This window comes from Hemiscyllium ocellatum, chromosome 42 (assembly GCF_020745735.1).
Source record: "Hemiscyllium ocellatum isolate sHemOce1 chromosome 42, sHemOce1.pat.X.cur, whole genome shotgun sequence".
In the NCBI taxonomy this organism is placed as follows: Eukaryota; Metazoa; Chordata; class Chondrichthyes; order Orectolobiformes; family Hemiscylliidae; genus Hemiscyllium; species Hemiscyllium ocellatum.
Genome location: NC_083442.1, coordinates 18,472,631 through 18,491,515, shown reverse-complemented (window position 1 = coordinate 18,491,515; position 18,885 = coordinate 18,472,631). Strand labels below are relative to the sequence as shown.

Genomic DNA, 18,885 nt, shown 5'->3' with positions numbered 1-18,885 from the left:
GAATTTGTAAGTGTAAGTCTGTGCAGGAATAGCAACCTAATCTTAACTCTAACCCTAATCCTAACCTTATTGCAGAATCTCCCCCAGTAGGAGATGTGTTTCAGCCAACAACAAGACAGGAGCAGTCTTCTGAAGACTTGATGCGTTGCATGGGCGCATGTTTACCGCCTGGAGATTCCATCCCAAAACGCTCCCCAGCAGATTTAATCTCTCTTGAACTAAATCTCGAGGAAAGTCACAATCCATAGGTAAATATACTTCTTGCTTAAGAAGAAATCATCACAAGTTCAAATATTGAACTGAAAGAGATGCAAATAATTCATCAAGATGGAAAAAAAATCTGCCAGTCTAACCATTTTATGGTTTACAAAAGGAGTGTGGCTTATTGAACACTTCAGAATTGCGATTTGTAATTAGTTCAATTCCCAAATTCCTTCATAGCAAAGGTGATCATTACTATTAGGAAGCACATTGGAAATTTGTCATTGAAAAGGATTCAGGAAATAAACAAAACATTGATTCTTCGAACATTCTACAGCCACAGTTGATAAAATAATTAAACAATGGCAATTATTTAGAACTAAGCCAAAGAATTAGATGAGCATTTCAGAAATACGTTCAGCAGTGAGGTGTGTGCACACTTTGGTTAGTGAGTGCATTTCTTATAGAAAGAAACTAGTGATTATGAGGTTGGAATCTTGGATGCGTGTGATCCTGGGCTTGTGTTCTGATAGTAGTGAGCTGGTTAGGCTGAGAGTGATCGATTCCTTACAGGAACTGGGCCACACCAAAAGAAAAAGAGTTCTACTTTTCCTTCGCAAGTTTCTAACCGAGCACCAATGTTTGCCATTGTTCCAACGCATCACTCTACTGAAGAGCATCTTTGTGATCGTCAAGGACAGCTCTGTACACTTAGGTCGGCCACTGTCAAAAAAACTCATCCCTTTGGCTTTGACAGAAATGACCAAATTATCAAACGTTACTGATGGACACAGGGAAACTGCCAGTAACCTCCTGCTTATTCTGGGCTGTAGTTTCCCCACTGAAGTTTTCACTGAGCTGCAGTCAATGATCCATCGGCAGATCCCAGCTAATTTTTACGTGATACTAACACTTGCAAACTTAAGTTGTGAGAAGGTGTATTGCATTGTCCCATTGCTGAAACCTTTGATGGAAAAAATTCTCTTCATGCTGCAAATCGAGACATGTGAAAGAATAAAGTGGGTGTTCTGCTATGCCTTCAGTCTTTTCAGCAAGAGCATTCTCACTTACATTTCAAACTCAGAGAAGACCCTACACCCTCCGCTGAGGAAGAATGCCTTCTACAATGAGTTTTCTGCTGCTTATGACGTTTTTTTCCATTACTGGTTGAAAGTGAAGGAATCCAAGGTGAACATGGCGGTGGTTGAAGCAATTGGCCAGATTTCCTATCTGCTTCCTAACGACAAAGTGGAGAATGAGCTACCTGCACTAATTCCAACCATTTTATCCATGTACCAGAAAACAGTGAGCCATCTTTCTGTCACTAAGGCCATGTGTGGCATCTTGCAAACTACCATGGAAAGGGATAGTAAAATGCTGGTGCCGCATCTGGATTGTCTACTGATGGTTTTACATCAGCAGGTCTGTATTACTATGGATCAACCCACCAACCCGTTATCTGAAGCCCAAAGAAACAAACTCCTTTGCTGCTTCAAACTCTTAACACCAGCCTTCATTGACCAGTTACTAACATTCCTTTTCCTGGAATTGGAAATCAGCGATGAGCCGATTCTGTTGGGAGCACTGGCGATAATGAACTACCTGATCAGTAACATCCCTTCGTGCCTGGAAAGTCAGAGGAGTCAGATCCTGATGAGTCTGGCGCTGCCGATGACAATGAGAAGTAACAGAGTGAAGGGAATGCTTGCCCAGGTAATACACACTATGGCCACTCAAGGTTACCTGGAACTGAATGGGGGAGTGGAACTGATTGAGTTTATAATTGAACAGTGTGCACTGCCCACTGTGGAGGACAAAAAAGGTATTAGCATCGGTGAAAGGAGAGAGGATTTCGGCAATGTTATTATAGACAGAGATGTAAAGAGGCAGTATGAAAAGTTGGTGGAAGAACTGACCACAACTCTGAACATTGATAACCTTCTCTGGCCATTGCTATTGGAGTTTGTGATCCCAGTAAGGTACACCAATGCCTTAGCTCTTGTCTGTAGTTCCTTGGTGTACCTCGGAAAGAAGAAACAGGAAGCCGGAGCAACAGAGTTTGTTCTAAATTATGAGGAGCACGTGAACCTTCCAAATTGCCAGGCGTTACTCACACGGCTGTTGACCGTGGCTTCATCTCCTTATGAAGGGAATGGTCAAGGAATCCCTGCTCTATCTTTACTGCAAGTCCTGGGTATTAACATTCATCCTGCGGCAGTGAAGGTCTGGGACAAAGAACTCCCAATTCTAATGAATTACCTTCAAGAATTTCCAGGGAATCAGCTGCTTCAGAAGCAATGGGAAGAAAAACTGTTACACGTCTTGTGCCAAACGCTGGAGGAGATAGAAGATGAAGTGTGGATTGTCCAGCTGAGTGAAGTGATGAGCAAATACCTTTATAGATTTTACCCTACCCCACAGCAGAAGGGGTTTCTCTATAAGTGTTTGGGGATAGTGTTGCAACTGACCCAGAACCAGGAAGTGGTGAAGAAGAAACTGCATGAGATGTTTCAGATTGTCTGTCATGGTGAAGATTTAGAAAGGGAGGGTGCAGCTATTGGAATTGGCCAGTGTTCCCACATCCACTTGGATATCTGCCTAACTATGTTGAAAGATTGTTCAAGGCTGAATATCTTTAAGAAGACTGCAAGCTTCTATCAGATAATGAAAGACCAAGGTAGCATTGAATTAATGAAAGTGAAAAGCACGCTCATTTTAAGCTATGGATATGTAATATGGTTTTCGCAAAAGGAGCTCATCTTACCAAGATTAGAGACTGACATTCTACAAAATGTCCTTAACCATTTCAACATGAAGATTTTGGGAATGAAGGTTCAAGTCAAGGACACAACAATGAAGTTGAGTCTGATAAAGGCTATAACCCTCATGGCCAAGGTGATCCTACCTGTGAAAGACCAAGCTAGCTACAGGTTGGCCAGGAAAGCTGAGCTGGTGAGCTATCTGCAAGACTTCATCAAGGCTGAGCCTAGGGACACCATGAGAACATCCATTCGGAAGGCTGCCATAGACGCTTGTGCAGTTCTTGTGATTGTGGAGCCTTTATTAAGTGACCATACAGAATTGGTTAGAGTGTGTTTGAATAGTATTTTCAGCCTTCCGTATATGAATGGCATCAATGCCAATGAAAGTAAGGACATGAACATAGCCAAGAAGCAAGAGCTTTACAATGAGACATTGGCATCGCTCGAGAATTTTCTGAAGCAATTTCTAATTTTCCGCTTGTCACCTGATGGTCTTCGGTTTCTGTTCAAGAACATGATGTTTTGGATTGAGTCCAAAAAGAACTATGAACGAGAAAAATCACTGGAGATGGCCTTACACCTCTTGAACTTTTATCTGGAAGAAACTGACATTAATGGCAAACCTCCATCTCACGACTTGGCCGCTGTAACTGGATATATTGTGCTTCGGTGTTCAGATCCATCATTAATTGTGAGGGAAACAGCCATTGAATGCTTGTATCTATTGCTTCAAATACAGTTACAATTGGAAAGATTGCCTAGAAATCAGAGAGATGAAGAGGTGGAACATCTGAAAGCTATCAAAGATGGATTAAAAGACACCAGCAGTGATGCCCTCTATTGTGTGTGCACCGATATTGGTAAAGTCCTGTCCAGATGTATGCCTCATAATCATGTAGACACTCTACTCTTCACTCTTTCGGAAGGACTCAGTGACGAGCAATTAAATGGCTCGTTTGTGGCTTCTATTGTTATGAACGTTCTCATAAGGAAGTGTGGAGCCATCCTTAATGACATCCCTGGGATAATCAAGGTTTTGTATGATCAGCTGCAATCCATCACAGAACCTCGGATAATTCGTGCAGTGATACACATTATCTCGATTATGGCTTCACAGAATGTGCTGATGATTTTGCCCTTTCTCCTCAAATACCAAATTCCATTCCGTACGTACAATGGTGAGGTATGGCAATCTCTGCTGAGTGACAACGTCGTTGCAAAGACTTCTGTGAAGTATCTGCTGGATAACTTGAAACTGCTGTATGACGATAGGAAAGAGCGCTTTGTTCAAAAGGTGACACGATCAATAACCCAACAGCCGTTTGTTGTTATGAGTGCTCTCCATGCAATGATATGCAGTCCAAAATCAGAATGTGTGATAAACATCCTGTACCCACAGTTGTTCTGCACCATTCTAATTTATCTCAGTTCCAGTGTGCAGATCTGGTACCCCAGCGAATTTCCAGGAATGCCAAAGGATTGGGAAACCTTCAGCCTGTCGGACGAGCCTGGCAGCAATGATGTCTTTAAATACGCTGTTGAGATACTGCAAGTCCTCCTGAAACATGGAAAGACAGAAGGTTCAAACGTTGCAAAGATGGGAGGTTGGGGCCTCATCAAAAGTCCAGAGATGCACCACAAGGGAGTGATGCTGCTGGCCAGTGCTGTGGCGACATGTGCTGTCCCTCACCTGATCAGCATTGTGGAGCAACTCATCCCTTTCCTTGCTAATGTCCATGAGAAACACCGGATCACCATAGCTGCCTTCTTTGCAGAGCTCTTAAATCACCCTGTGACGTCGGAACTGTCCCTCACTGACACTCTCGTGACCAGCTTGCTTCGAAGCTTGATCGATACGTCTCCCACTGTCCAGTGTCTGGCTCTGAAAGGTTTAGGAAATGTTGGAGCCTCTCAGAAGGTAGAAAGATATTCGACCAAACTGTTGTCTGCAATGATCGCAATGACACACAAGTACTCCGAAACCAACGAATTCATAGCAGTTGAGGCAATGTCAAGTATTTCAAAGATCCTAGATCAGCTGCAGGGAAATCTTGCAGATTCTATTCTGGTGGATGTGGCACTTACAATCCAGCCTCTCTTTGAACACAAGCAGGACCAACTGAGAACGACTGCGTTTAAAGTTCACGAGAAAATAATCCGATTCATCAAGGTTCAGCCTGACCCTGCATTAATGGAACACCTCCATTCAACCCTGATCAGCTTGTTGCTACATCTCAACGATGACAGCCAGGATGTGCGGAAAGCCTGCAAATCAGTGTTGTGTTCGATGGGACCAATCATGGCAACCGAGGGCCCAAGCACTACGCTTCAAGAGCTCTCACTGGAGGAACCTGCACTGGATTATGAGGCATATTTAAGCAAGATCGCCAAGCAGATTAGCAAAGAATTGTCCGACAAGGTCACCTTCTACATCGCGAGCTGTGCTGCCTTTTTCAAAAGTGTGCAACCGGAGATAAGAGAAAATGCTGTCACCTTGATAGGTTTGCTCATGTACAATGCAGTGCCAGATTATTCCACGTTCTCCGTCGACCCCATTTGTGAGGAGATCAATACTCTCCTGTTTGATCCAGTGAAAAGTGTCCGACTCAAAGCAGCTGAGGCTGTACAATACCTCTACATGTACTGAGGATCAAGCTCTGTGAGGTGTGATATCAAAAATGGCTGACAGGAAGACATCATTGCTATGGAAATAGCTTGGGCTGTTCTGTAGACAAGTTTAAGTCCCTGGTGGAAAGCTGCGAGTTTTTTTTTTAACTACTTGAACCTCTGTAAAGGACATCACATGTGATAACCTGTAAAATCATTTACCAAAAGAACGATCTGAATTTATTTTAAATAATATTTTTGGATTAAATTATAAATTTATATTTTACTTCCTGCCTTTTAAAAACTGCTTGTCTCTCTTGGTTGAACTCCAGAGCTAGAGGGCATAGGTTTAGGGTGAGAGGGGAAAGATATAAAAATGATCTTACGGGCAACCTTTTCCCGCAGATGTTGGTACGTGTGTGGAATGAGCTGCCAGAGGAAATGGTGGAGGCTGGTACAATTGCAACATTTAAAAGGCATTTGGATGGGTCTATAAATAGGAAGGGTTTGGAGAGATATGGGCCAGGTGCTGGCAGGTGGGACTAGATTGGGTTGGGATATCTGGTCGGCATGGAAGGGTTGGACCAAAGGGTCTGTCTCCGTGCTGTACATCTCTATGACTGTATGACTCTATTTATAGATTTTAAGTCCCTTCTTGGATCCTTCTCCCATTACATTCCAACCTCCCTCGATTTCCTCCCCTCTGATCGCGTGTTTGTATCAATCTTCAGTTTTGCCTCACAGGTAGTTTGCTCTCCTCCTTCCTGCCTCAGTCCACCATTGTTACTTCCACTTCACACTCTGCAAGAGCTGTCCAGTTTCTGTTCTGCTTTGACCATACAACCCTGCAATTTTTTCTCCCCTACAAGCGGTGATCCAATTCACCTCATTCCAAATTATTGTGGGATCTGCATCTTCCTCCCTTTCCTGCGGAGGGAAAAATGAAATCTCCTCATTTCTCCCCTCTGGTACTTTGGCAGATTATTTAACATATGTGTTTTCTGGCTGTATAACCTTTAATCACTTTTGCTCCTATCCAATTTTTCAAAACCATACATGATTTTGCATGGTTCTGTTAAGTCTTCCATAACTTTCTCTGCTGCAAGGAGAAAATAAGATCCCAAGTGCCTCAGACATTACACATTATTAAAATCTCTTATCCGTGGATCTATTCTAATAAATCTCCCAAAAGGGAATGCAGTAAACTTTTTATTATCCAGCATCTATTGGACCAACAATGTGTGAATTGACCAAATGTTATGGATAATCAAAAGGCCCACATAATCAATGTGAAAATCCATGCTTAGTAATGGAAAGTAATGCAGGGGTATACACATCACTGTTATACTTGATTTACACCTTAATAATAATGCAACTTTGCTTTAACTAAAACTTACCGGCAGAGAGCATTCTCACTCACACCCTCAACTATCTATTCCAACATTGCAGTATTTGAGAGAAATTGACTCAAAATTGAATCAATTGTTGATATTTCAAGAAGCTATTCAATTGAACAAGTATATTTACATTGAGGTAATTAAATTTTAAAAAGTAAAATAATACATTAAACTTTACGGTGTTGGGTGTATATAACTTTTTGTCAGTTTATCAAGAGTGCCAGTTCATAAGGTACCAATTAAAACAAGGTTTGCTGGACCAATAAAACTTAGAAATGACGCGTACTGGTCCAACCAGTATTGTATCCCTCAGGTACAACATGTTAATTTCAATTTCTTACTGTATCAATCTGATTTTTCCCTCTGGGCTCCCTTAAATTTCTGCCATCTAAATCTTTACTATCCTTTAGGCAAACCTGTAGTTGCCCTCTGTCTCTTGATATTATCTAAAGGACTAATTCTAACTCCTGTACCTGCCTGAATAAGAGTATCAATCCCAAAGGTGACACCCTCAACTCTCCAACTTGACTGTTCAACTTGGGCTCCTTGGGGTAACCCTTGAAAATCATCCAAAGCCACTTTCCCCTCGACTGTTGCAGTTTACTCCCAAATGTACCCAGAATGTTTACTTGTAAACAAGGCCTCTGCCATTTGTTGAATAAAGACAACACAAATTTCCAATCATCTCACATTTGCTCATATGTGCCCACATCCTGGTGAATCTATGCTCTTTCTCTCTCTTTTGTTCCTATAATGGCAAACGTTCCACAGTCGTATACCAATGATGTATTACACTAGCTCTGATTCACCATGTTTTTTTATTGAGTTTATGAACCATTCATCACCTCATTTTACTTTGTTGTCTCTCCTCTGATTTAATTCCTGTGCTCGAATTTCTATCCCAATATTTTTCATACTCTTTGCTGATGGAGTTGCCAAGCTTTGAACTTCTCAATCATGGAGAACTGTGGACTATCAGCTAATTGCATTCAAAGCTGTGATTGATAGATTTCCAGGCATTAAGAGAATTAAACAAATTAAGTGAATGTAATGCAGGATTGCTTCACACATAATGCGTGAAAGTTCCAGTACTGTGATCCCTTAATCCACTGGGATCAAACTTATAATTAGATTCATTGAAAAGTTAACCTTAAAAAAAAAGAGCTTTTTACAATGGACAGCTGTGGCCCAATGTTCCAGACATAGGAAAATACTGTGAGTTCCATATTATTCCTAGTACCACTAAAGAATATTTACAGAGTCTGCTGATATAAGGAATAGATTAGCTGTATTTAAGAAACATCTTACTGTGGCTTCATCTTGTCACAAGGCTGCCAAAGCAAAGTCTTCTCACTGTGTCTCACTCCCAATGATGATGTAAGCTGTGTTGTATTAGCATATCTCATAGACAAAGTTATCCCCTTATATACTATACCTCCTCCCAAGTCCGTTATACTACATGCTCCCCAAGTCTCTGACTCAGTTTCCTATATACAGGGACAAATGATAGCAGTTTCACTCATTTACCCAAATCAATTTGGGATAGTGCAGTGACTCAGCAGTTGGCTCTGCGACCTCATCTCAACAAGGACCTGGGTTCAATTCCTGCCTTGGGCGACTGTCTGTATAGAGTTTGCACATTCTCCCTGTGCCTGTGTGTGTGTGTGCTCTGGTTTCCTCCCGCAATCCAAAGATGGGCAGCTTAGGTGGGTCGGTCACCATGTAGTGTCCAGGGACTTGCAGACTAGGTGGATGAGTTGTGGAATTGGCAGGGTTATGTGGGGTGGGTTACTCTTTGGAGGGTTGGTGTGGACTTGATGAGCCTGCTCACACACTATTAATTTTAACTATCCTCAGCTTTTTTTGAAGAGATTGGGAATTTGAGTCCTCCATGTAGCCTGTTGGATTCTGCTGGGCAGAAGGAGAATTGACAGTCAACCTTGGTTCAGCAATCAGCTTGTCATCTGCACCTCTTCACCAATGCACGTTTCTCGTCTGCTTGATAATCCTGATGGCTGCTTTGTCTATTTGGATGGTTGCTTATGGATAGGAACTAATGTGTGTCTGCTTCCACCACATTGCACCATTTTCGATTTGAAGAAGTTAAAATCATACGCGTGTTGGCCCAACTCTTTCTCAGACTCTCCTGCTTCTCAGATGCTGCCTGACCTGCTGTGCTTTTCCAGCGCTTTTTGACTCTGACACTCCAGCATCTGCAGTCCCCACTTTCTCTCATGTGTAGGATATGTCATAGCTGCGAATCTGATAGGAATAGCACTTATCCCCTTTCTCCCTTATGGTTTGAAGTCATCATCCTGTCCACACACCTCCCGAGAGAGTAGAGAATTGAATTTCTAGTCTTCCGTCAATGCAGGGTTCACATGGAGCTAAGGTTTTCTGGAGTGGAGTTGGACAATCGATCAGAATTACTCTTCTTCAGCAATCCTTTCACTGTAATGAATCCTCTTTCAGCTTCTACATGGGCTTGTGGGTAGAGTCTCATCAGAATTTGCAGGAGGTCATTCAGTCTTTTCTATCCTGATGACACCACCATAGTCGGTCGAATCTCAGATGGCGATGAAACAGACTACAGATGGGAGATGGAAGACCTAGAAAGTCGGTTTACTGAGAACAACCCAGCTCTCAATGCTGGCAAAACCAAAGAACTCAATATTGACTTTGGCAGGATGTTACTCATACCCCTCTACACATTAACAGCGCAGAGGTGGAAAGAGTGGAGTCTGTCAACCTCCTGGGAGTGGCCATCCACACTAGTCAACAAAGATCTGACTATACTATTCCAATTTTCCAGCTTTAGTACACAGCCTGAGAGGCTACACTAACACATACTGCTCAACTGTGAGTTCCAGTCTCCCAGTAAGTGAAAGAATTTCACCTCTGAGCCTTTTACCCCTTATCTTAAATTGATACCCCCTGGTCATTGACCCTACTACTGAAGAAAAAAAGTGTCCTTTTACCCATCTGTCTATGCCCCTCTTAATCTTATACACCTCAATCAGATTAGATTACTATAGAATTAGATTAGATTAGATTACTTACAGTGTGGAAACAGGCCCTTCGGCCCAACAAGTCCACACCGACCCGCCGAAGCGTAACCCACCCATACCCCTACATATACCCCTTGCCTAACACTACGGGCAATTTAGCATAGCCAATTCACCTGACCCGCACATCTTTGGACTGTGGGAGGAAACCAGAGGACCCGGAGGAAACCCACGCAGACACGGGGAGAACGTGCAAACTCCACACAGTCAGTCGCCTGAGGTGGGAATTGAACCCAGGTCCCTGGCGCTGTGAGGCAGCAGTGCTAACCACTGTGCCACCGTGCCGCCCTGGTCTGATCTCAACCTTCACTTCTCCAGGGAAACAACCTCAACCTATCCAATTTTTCCTCATATCTCAGGCCAGTCACCATGTTGTTAAATCAAAAGTGTAATTCCATCCTTCTTTATAAAGCAGTGACCAGAACTGCATGCAGTTATGTCCTAATCAGTGTTTTATGTGTTTTCAGCAAAACCTCCCTGCTCTTGTATTCTGTGCCTCAGCTAACATTTTTCACTGTTTTTGTAACAAGACACATGAGACAATAAATAAATCAAATAAAGGCACTTACACCTTCTTATGCCTTCTTAACCATTTTATCTACTTACCCTCTGCAATCTATAGATATGCACACCAAATTCCCTCTGATCTTCAAGTGCTTTCCAGAGTCCTACCATTATTCGGTTAATTGCTTATCTTGTTAATCCTCCCCAAGTGCATTAAGTACCTCACACTTTTCCAGGTTGAATTTCATTTACCACTGCTATGCTGAGCAGACCAGTCAATGGGCATCATTGGTGAGATGGTAATTTGGACAAATCCATATGATCTGTGAATACCTTGAACTACTCATTGGCAAACTGTCGTCTAGTCACTGAGGTGACAAGGTCCAGAATTCCATTTTGTTGCAAAGATCTCCTTCAATGATGTAACCACTGCTTCAGATCTGTGACGCTGCATTTTTATCCATCTAGTGTAGTGCTGAGGTACGACCAATAAGTTCATTTCCAAGTACTGTATTATTGTGTCAATCTGATTTTTTCTTCTGGGCTCCCTGAAATTTCTGCAATCTAAGTCTTTATTATCCTTTAGGCATGCCCATAATTACCCACTGTCTCTTAATATTATCTAAAGGACTTACTTGAGCTGCAAAGCCGCAGGTGGTACAGCTTCATATAATCTTTTCCAGTCAGGCACGGTGGCTCAGTGGTTAGCACTGCTGCCTCACAGTGCCAGGAACCCGGGTTTGATTCCGGTCCTAGGCAACTGTCTGTGTGGAGTTTGCATGTTCTCCCTGTATCTGCGTGGGTTTCCTCCAAGTGTTCCGGTTTCCTCCCACCATCCAAAGATGTGCAGGTTAGGTGAATTGGGCATGCTAAGTTACCATGCAGTGTTCAGGAATGTGTGGATTGGGTGCATCAGTTAGGGGGGAATGGGTCTTGGTGGGGTACTCTTTGGCGGGATGGTGTGGACTTGTTGGGGCTGAATGGCCTGTTTCCACACTGTAGGGGTTCTATGGATAACAATGTTGAGAGAGCTGGCCCACTGAACAGAATATCTTGCTCTGGCTTGACTTTTTGTGATATATTTCAGGATTGTCAGAATGGAGGTGTGTCTCCACATCTCTGAGGGAGACCCTGAGCAGAATCTCCTGTAAGAAATCTGGATTCCCCTTATTTCATTAAAAGAAAGAAAGACAAGGTGGGGTCATAAACTATGTGAGATTGCCACTCCTCAGAAAATAAACAGAAAGTGGAAGAAAATACCAGCAGGAGTGACGGTGGATAAATTATCAGGGTCAGATGGATTGCAGCTTGTACTGTTAGAACAATACAGCGCAGAACAGGCCTTTTATCCCTCGATGTTGTGCTGACCTGTGAACTAATCTAAGCCCATCCTTCTACACTGTCCCACCATCATCCATGTGCTTATCCAAGGATTGTTTAAATCTCCCTAATGTGGCTGAGTTAAATACATTGGCAGGTAGGGCATTCCACTCCCTTAACACTCTCTGAGTAAAGAACCTGCCTCTGACATCTGTCTTTAAGCTATTACCCCTTGATTTGTAGTTATCCCCCCTTGTACAAGCTGACATCATCATCCTAGGAAAAAGACTCTCACTGTCCACCCTATCTAATTCTCTGATCATCTTATATGTCTCTATCAAATCCCCTCTTAGCCTTCTTCTCTCCAATAAGAACAGACTCAAGTCCCTCAACCTTTCCTCATAAGACCTTCCCTCCAGACCAGGCAACATCCTGGTAAATCTCCTCTGCACCTCTTCCAATGCTTCCACATCCTTCCTGTAATGGGGCGAGCAGAACTGTCCACAACATTCCAAGTGTGGCGACACTAGTGTTTTGTATAGTTGCAGCATGATATTAGAGCTCTGGAACTCGATCCCTCTACTAATGAAACCTAATACACTGTATGCCTTCTTAACAGCACTATCAACATGGGTAGCCAGGGAAGAAATAGTGGATGTTCAAAGGATAATCTTCCAATCCTCACTAGATAGAGGTAAAGTACCAGATGATTGTAAGTCTGCAAATGTCCTACCATTATTTTAAATGGTTGCAAATAATATCTTAAATAAATAGAGTTTGGTCAATATACCTCCAGTGGTCAACAAATTATTCAAAACAATTCTGAACGATGATGGGAACTGTCACTTAGACAGGCACCGATTAATCATGGCTAGGCAGCATCATTTTGTTCAGGGAAGGTCATGTCTTACTAACTGAATTTCTTGAGGAAGTAACTAAGGGAGTTGAGGACAGTGAGAGTTGAAATTGAGTATATGAATTTTACTAAGGGATTTGACAAGGTCCTGGAGGACAGACTGATCAGAAAGATGAAAACCCATGGAATGAATGGTGGACTGGTGAATTGATAATTGCCATTGTGACAGAAATAATAAAAAAAAGTAATGGTCAATGGATGTTTTTTCAAACAGAAAAGTGTTTGTAATGGCATTCCACAGGCCTCTAAGATGGGTAACTCATTGTTTGTTGTATATATTAATGACTTGGACCTAAGGATTCAGTTTAAGGATACGGGATCAGCCATTTAGGACTGAGATAATTTTGATCTGATTTGTTATTACCGCATGTATTGAGATAGAGTGAAAAATATTGTTTTGTGTGCTAACCTACCTTACCTAAGTACATCAGGGTAATGCAGAATGTAGAGGTACAGCTACAGAGAAAGTGCAGAGAAAGATCGACTCTGATATATAAGAGGACTGTTTATAAGCCTGACAACAACAGGGAAGAAGCTATTCTTGAATCTGTCTGTACAAGTTTTCAATCTTCAGTATCTTCTGCCCAATGGAAGAGAGTATAACTGGATGGGAGGGGTCTTTAATGATGTTTCCTGAGTGGGAAGCATGGATGGAGCCAATTGATGGAAGGCTGGTTTGTGTGATGGACCGGGCTGTGTCCACAACTCTCTGTAATTTCCTGTAGTTTTGGGCAGAGCTGTTGCCTATACCAAGCTGTGATGCACCCAGGTAGGATACTTTCTATGGTTCATCTATAAAAATTGATGAGTTGTTGTGAATGTGCTGAATTTCCTTAACATCCTGAGGAAGCAGAGATGTTGGTGCGCTTTCTTGACCGTTATGTTGATGTGGATGGACCAGGGCAGATCGTTGGTGATATTTATTCCTAGGGACATGAAGCTCTCTCCACCTCAGCACCATTGATACATTCAGATTAGGGGAAATTTCTTCAGTGAGAGTGGGGTGTCTGTGGAATTCTCTGCCCACAGGAAACAGTTAAGGCCAAAATATTGAAAGTTTTCGGGAAGGAATTAGACTTAGTTCTTAGGGCTAAAAGGAGAGAAAGCCAGAAAAGGGAACTGAATTGGATGATCAGCCATGATCATGTTGAACAATAAAGCAGGTTCTATGGGGCAAATAGCCTACCCCTGCTCCTATTTTCTTTGTTAAATGTGTGAGACATAATTTGGAAATTTGCAGATAATAAAACGATTGGTCCTATGGTTTCAACGATGAACCTAGGTATTTTCTTCAGTGTCTTGGACAATATATATTTCTTAAGCAACATCACTGAAATAGAAATGACTATCTGGTCTTTGTCGCCTTGTTGTTTATGGGAGCCTGCAGTGTATAAATTGGGAGGTATGTTTCCTATATTACCCCAGCTTGGCCCATATCCCTCAAAACATTTCCTATTCATGGACATATCCAAATGCCTATTAAATGTTGTAAATGTACCTGCATCCACCACTGGACATCCTGATGTTGTTGAAAGGGGCAATGTAGGTGCAGGCCTATCTTTATAGCATGGAGGTAGCCTCAGCCCTTGTACAATGTTGGCAGGTCACCTTGACTTGCATTGTCTACAGCGATTGAATGTCCAGAGCAGATGGTGTGCTCATTCTATGTGTACAGCACCTCTTGCCTTGCCTTAGGGAGAGAATCTGGAGGCACAAGACTGATGCCAAAGACAATATCTGAAAGAATAAAACAGGACATAAATCTTAAGGAGTAGAGCTACCTGGACATCAGTCCGTGATCTTAGGGTGTGGTATGGATACTCAAAACAGCGACACATGGAATTAGTGGTATGATCGGAAACGTGATCTGCTGACACAACACAAGGTGATCTTAGGTTGATCCCCAATTTACAATGTGGGCAGAATCACATGAGGACTGGATGTCACTGCTAGTCTTGGCTTAATGCCTCAGAGTGGGGAGAAAAATATCTAGCCTGCATCTTTTATTAAGGGGTGCCAACTCCAAGATGACATTCTTACCCGAAAGAGCCAGTGGACGGAGGGGTTCGAGTCCCACCACCGGGAACTGAGCACAGAATTGGAGGTGAGATTCTGGTGCATTATTGAGAGGTTGATGCACTGTCGCTGGGTGCGGATGGGAATTTGAACTGATGCTGCCTTTTCTGTTTCCAGTGGATGTTAACGATCCTGTGACACAGATGAAAACACAGGAGAATCGTTTTTTTGGTGGTCTGACCAATATTTATCCCTCAAGCAACATCACCGAAATTGTTAATCCAGTCAGCAAATGTTTGCAAGCACTTGCTTTTATGTTTCTGACATCACAAGGGTAAATAAAAGCACTGAAATGTCTGTGCATTGATGAAGCTGCTTTGTTCTAGCTGTGAAAAATTTAAATATCTGTGTCAATCAAAGGGTGGCAGCCAATTACCGTGGTGCAACTGCCTTCATAGTTCTAATATGAAAGATTGTCCAAAAATGTCAAAACAAAAGATGAAACTTGAAAGACAGAAGCTCAGCAAATGTCTCCACTGTGCTTTCAATTCAGTCGTCTGTCAAAGAGTTGTGAGTTCAAGGCATGCTCCAGGGATGAGTCTATCATCTAGATTGCCTCTTCAATATGGCACTAAGCAAGGCCTTGGCTCATGGATTGGACCAGGCTGCATCTCCAGGTTCCTGGTTTGGTCTCAGAGAACTCACTCACCCTGAGTCTGCCTGGATACCTACAGTATCACTGCCTTGCTTGATTTGCTGTGAATTTGTGTGCTTTGCACTCCCCCATCCCTGCCCCGGGCAGAGAGGAATGTGCCTTTGCAAACGAAGTCTGGAGAGAGATGCGGTGGATTTTGTCCAGGTTCATCCCAAGCAGCTCTATGATACAGTGCTCTACAATCTGTTCCCCAAGACAAGACGCACACCAAGACAAACATCGACTCCACCTGGAGGACCATCAACTGGGTAAAGACACTCTTTGGTTCTGCCCGAAACTTCTTGGTTTTCCAGAGCAAGGAGTAGAACTCAACTGAGTGTAGCAGACTGACACATTTCAAGGCCCAGGACTATATGCTGAGGGATGCACTACAGCTTGGGGCACTGCTGCTAAGGCTCAGTGGAGAAAGACCACTGTCTGAGGTCTTCCTGCTGAAGTTAAAAGGGGATCTGTTCAGTTATCAGACCCTCCCAGTGCCTAGAACATATGTAAATATAATCTTGCACAGTAGGAAATGTCTTTTATTGCTTGCTGGATAGATTCAAGCTCCATAGAACATAGAACATAGAACATAGAAGGATACAGCGCAGTACAGGCCCTTCGGCCCTCGATGTTGCGCCGACCGAATCCTACCTAACCTATACTAGCCCAATAACTTCCAAATGCCTATCCAATGCCCGCTTAAATGACCATAAAGAAGGAGAGTTCACCACAAATGTTTGTTTCTTCATATTCTACCAGACAGAACAAAACTGCTTTAGTCACTATGTGTGTGTATATAAACATACTTTTTATAAAATAAAGTAGACTTTTGATATTAAAGAAAGAGATACCTGGCTCTCAGTACTGCCATTCAATGCAGACACAAAGCCAGGAAGTTTGTTCTGGTTATCTGCAGATCTCAGTCACGTCAAGGGAGATAGTCTTCAGCCAATGGCTGTAAGTCAATGGCAGCCTCTGATACCAGTTTTGAGGGGTTGGACATGGGTCAGTCAGCTACTCAGGCCAGTCAGAGTCAGGATGCTCTCCACAAAAGAGGTGAGACAGCTTACCACCCATCTTAACGCTTTCTTCTTGGCTTCTTTTGTAGAATGAGCAAGGCAGGGAAGACCGGAGATAAATGTGGGTGGTACCAGTTTGCCAACACAGGAGCAATTGGCAAGAATCATGCAACGTGGCTCTGGATTGGCAGAACTTTGTTTGGGTCCACAACATGCTGTTAAAGATGGCAAGGGTGCAAGGCATGCTGGTAAATTCCAGAGGGTGGCGTGCTGTTTCAGGAATATCGAGTGGTAAGATGTGGCTGGAATTGGCTTTGAGGAACGCCATTGGGGCAGGATAGGCAGTTAATGAGGTGAGCTTGGCAAGATATGGTCAGGTCTCACAGCAGAAAGCCCCAACTCAATTTGTACTTCACCAATAAAAAAACTAAGATTCAGCCCACCAATTGTGTTTCTCTCTTCACAGATACTCCCTGGCCAGTTGGACACTTCCAGTATTTTCTGTTTTTATTTCAGATTTCCAGCATATGTGGTGTTTTGCTTATGTGCTAGCTGATGTACTATTTGGAGTGGAGAACCAGAAATGGTCCATGAGAGATTGTAATACTTTCTGACATCAGTGCAGCTAATGTTGCATTTAAGTTTAGTTACATTCTACTGGAGTTACAAAGAACAAAGAAACTTTACAGCCCAGGAACTGGCCCTTCGACCGTCCAAGCCTGAGTCGATCCAAGTCTACTGTCTAAACCTGTCGCCCAGTTCCTAAGCATCTGTATCCTTCTGCTCCCCACCCATTCATGCATCTGTCCAGAAGCATCTTAAATGAATCTGCTGTACCTGCCTCTACTACCTCTGCTGGCAATGCATTCCAGGGACGTACCACCCTCTGTGTGAAGTACTTGCCACGTGCATCCTTCTTAAACTTTCCACCTCTCACCTTGAAAGCGTGACCTCTCATTATTGAATCCCTCACCCTGGGAAAAAGCTTGTCTCTATCCACCCTGTCTATACCCTTCATGATTTTGTAAACGTCAATCAGGTCCCCCCTCAATCTCCTTTTTTCTAATGAAAACAAACCTAACCTACTCAACCTCTCTTCATAGCTAGCACCTTCCATACCAGGCAACATCCTCGTAAACCTTCTCTGCACCCTCTCCAAAACGTCCACATCCTTTTAGTAATGTGGCGACCAGAACTATGCACAGTATTCTAAATGCGGTTGAACCAATGTCTTGTACAATTTTAACAAGACTTGCCAGCTCTTATACTCCATACCCCGTCCAATGAAGGCAAACATACTATATGCCTTCTTGACCACTCCATCCACCTGTGCAGTAACCTTCAGGGTACAATGGACCTACACTCCCAACTCTCTCTGCCATCAACCTTTCCCAAGGATCTTCCATTCATTGTATAATTCGCTGTAGAATTAGTCTTACCTAAATGCATCACCTCACATTTGTCTGGATTGGAAACCATCTACCACTTTTCTGCCCAACTCTCCAGTCTATCTGTATCCTCCTGTATTCTTTGACAGTCCCTGATGCTTTCTGCTACTCTACAAATCTTCATGTTGATTAGTCTTCTGCAGAAATAAGAGCTTGCAGTCATTTCTGTCCCCTTTAGAGCGAGTTTTGAACGTCGAAATGATTTAGGTGTAAAATGTGGGATGGAAAGAACAGCCAATGAAGAGCTTATGCCTGAAACATCGACTGTCCTTCTCCTCGGATGCTGCCTGACCGGCTGTGCTTTTCCAGCACCACACTCTTTGTCTGTGATCTCCAGCATCAGCAGTGCTCACTTTCTCCCTGGAAAGAACACTTTGACAGGAATCAATTCGGGAGATATGCAATTATAGGCTATGGTGTCTCAGTGGTTAGCACTGCTGCCTCACTGCACTAAGCACTTGGGTTCAGTTCCAGCCTCGGGCGACTGTCTGTCTGGAGTTTGCACATTCTGTCCGTGTCTGTGTGAGTTTCCTCCCACAGTCCAAAGAAGCACAGTTTAGGTGGATTGGCCATGGGAAATACAGGTTAGAAGGATAGAATGGGTCTTGGTGGGGTGCTCTTTGGAGGGGCTGAATGGCCTGCTTTCACACCGTAGGGATTCTATAATGTCTATGTAATATCTTACTTCAAAATGAGCTTCCAACCAAATATCATCTAGACCTCCTACTTTCCTAATATCACCTGATTCTGCTAAATCTCACATATTGATGAAACCTTTTTACATGCTTTTGCTATCTCTACACTCAGCTATTCCCCTAACTAGAGAAGGTGAGGACTGCAAGTGCTGGAGATCAGAGTCAAAGAGTTTGGCACTGGAAAAGCACAGCAGGTCAGGCAGCATCCGAGGAGCAGGAGAATCAACGCTTCGGGCAT

The 18,885-nt window shown here is 43.0% G+C and overlaps 1 protein-coding gene across 1 annotated transcript; it reads left to right on the top strand.

Annotated features, from left to right (window-relative positions):
• Positions 1-684: 684 nt before the first annotated feature.
• On the top strand, positions 685-5,610 carry LOC132834704 (maestro heat-like repeat-containing protein family member 1). Its single transcript, XM_060853665.1, has one exon. It carries the CDS (start codon positions 685-687, stop codon positions 5,608-5,610), a length of 4,926 nt encoding a protein of 1,641 aa, XP_060709648.1.
• Positions 5,611-18,885: the final 13,275 nt, after the last annotated feature.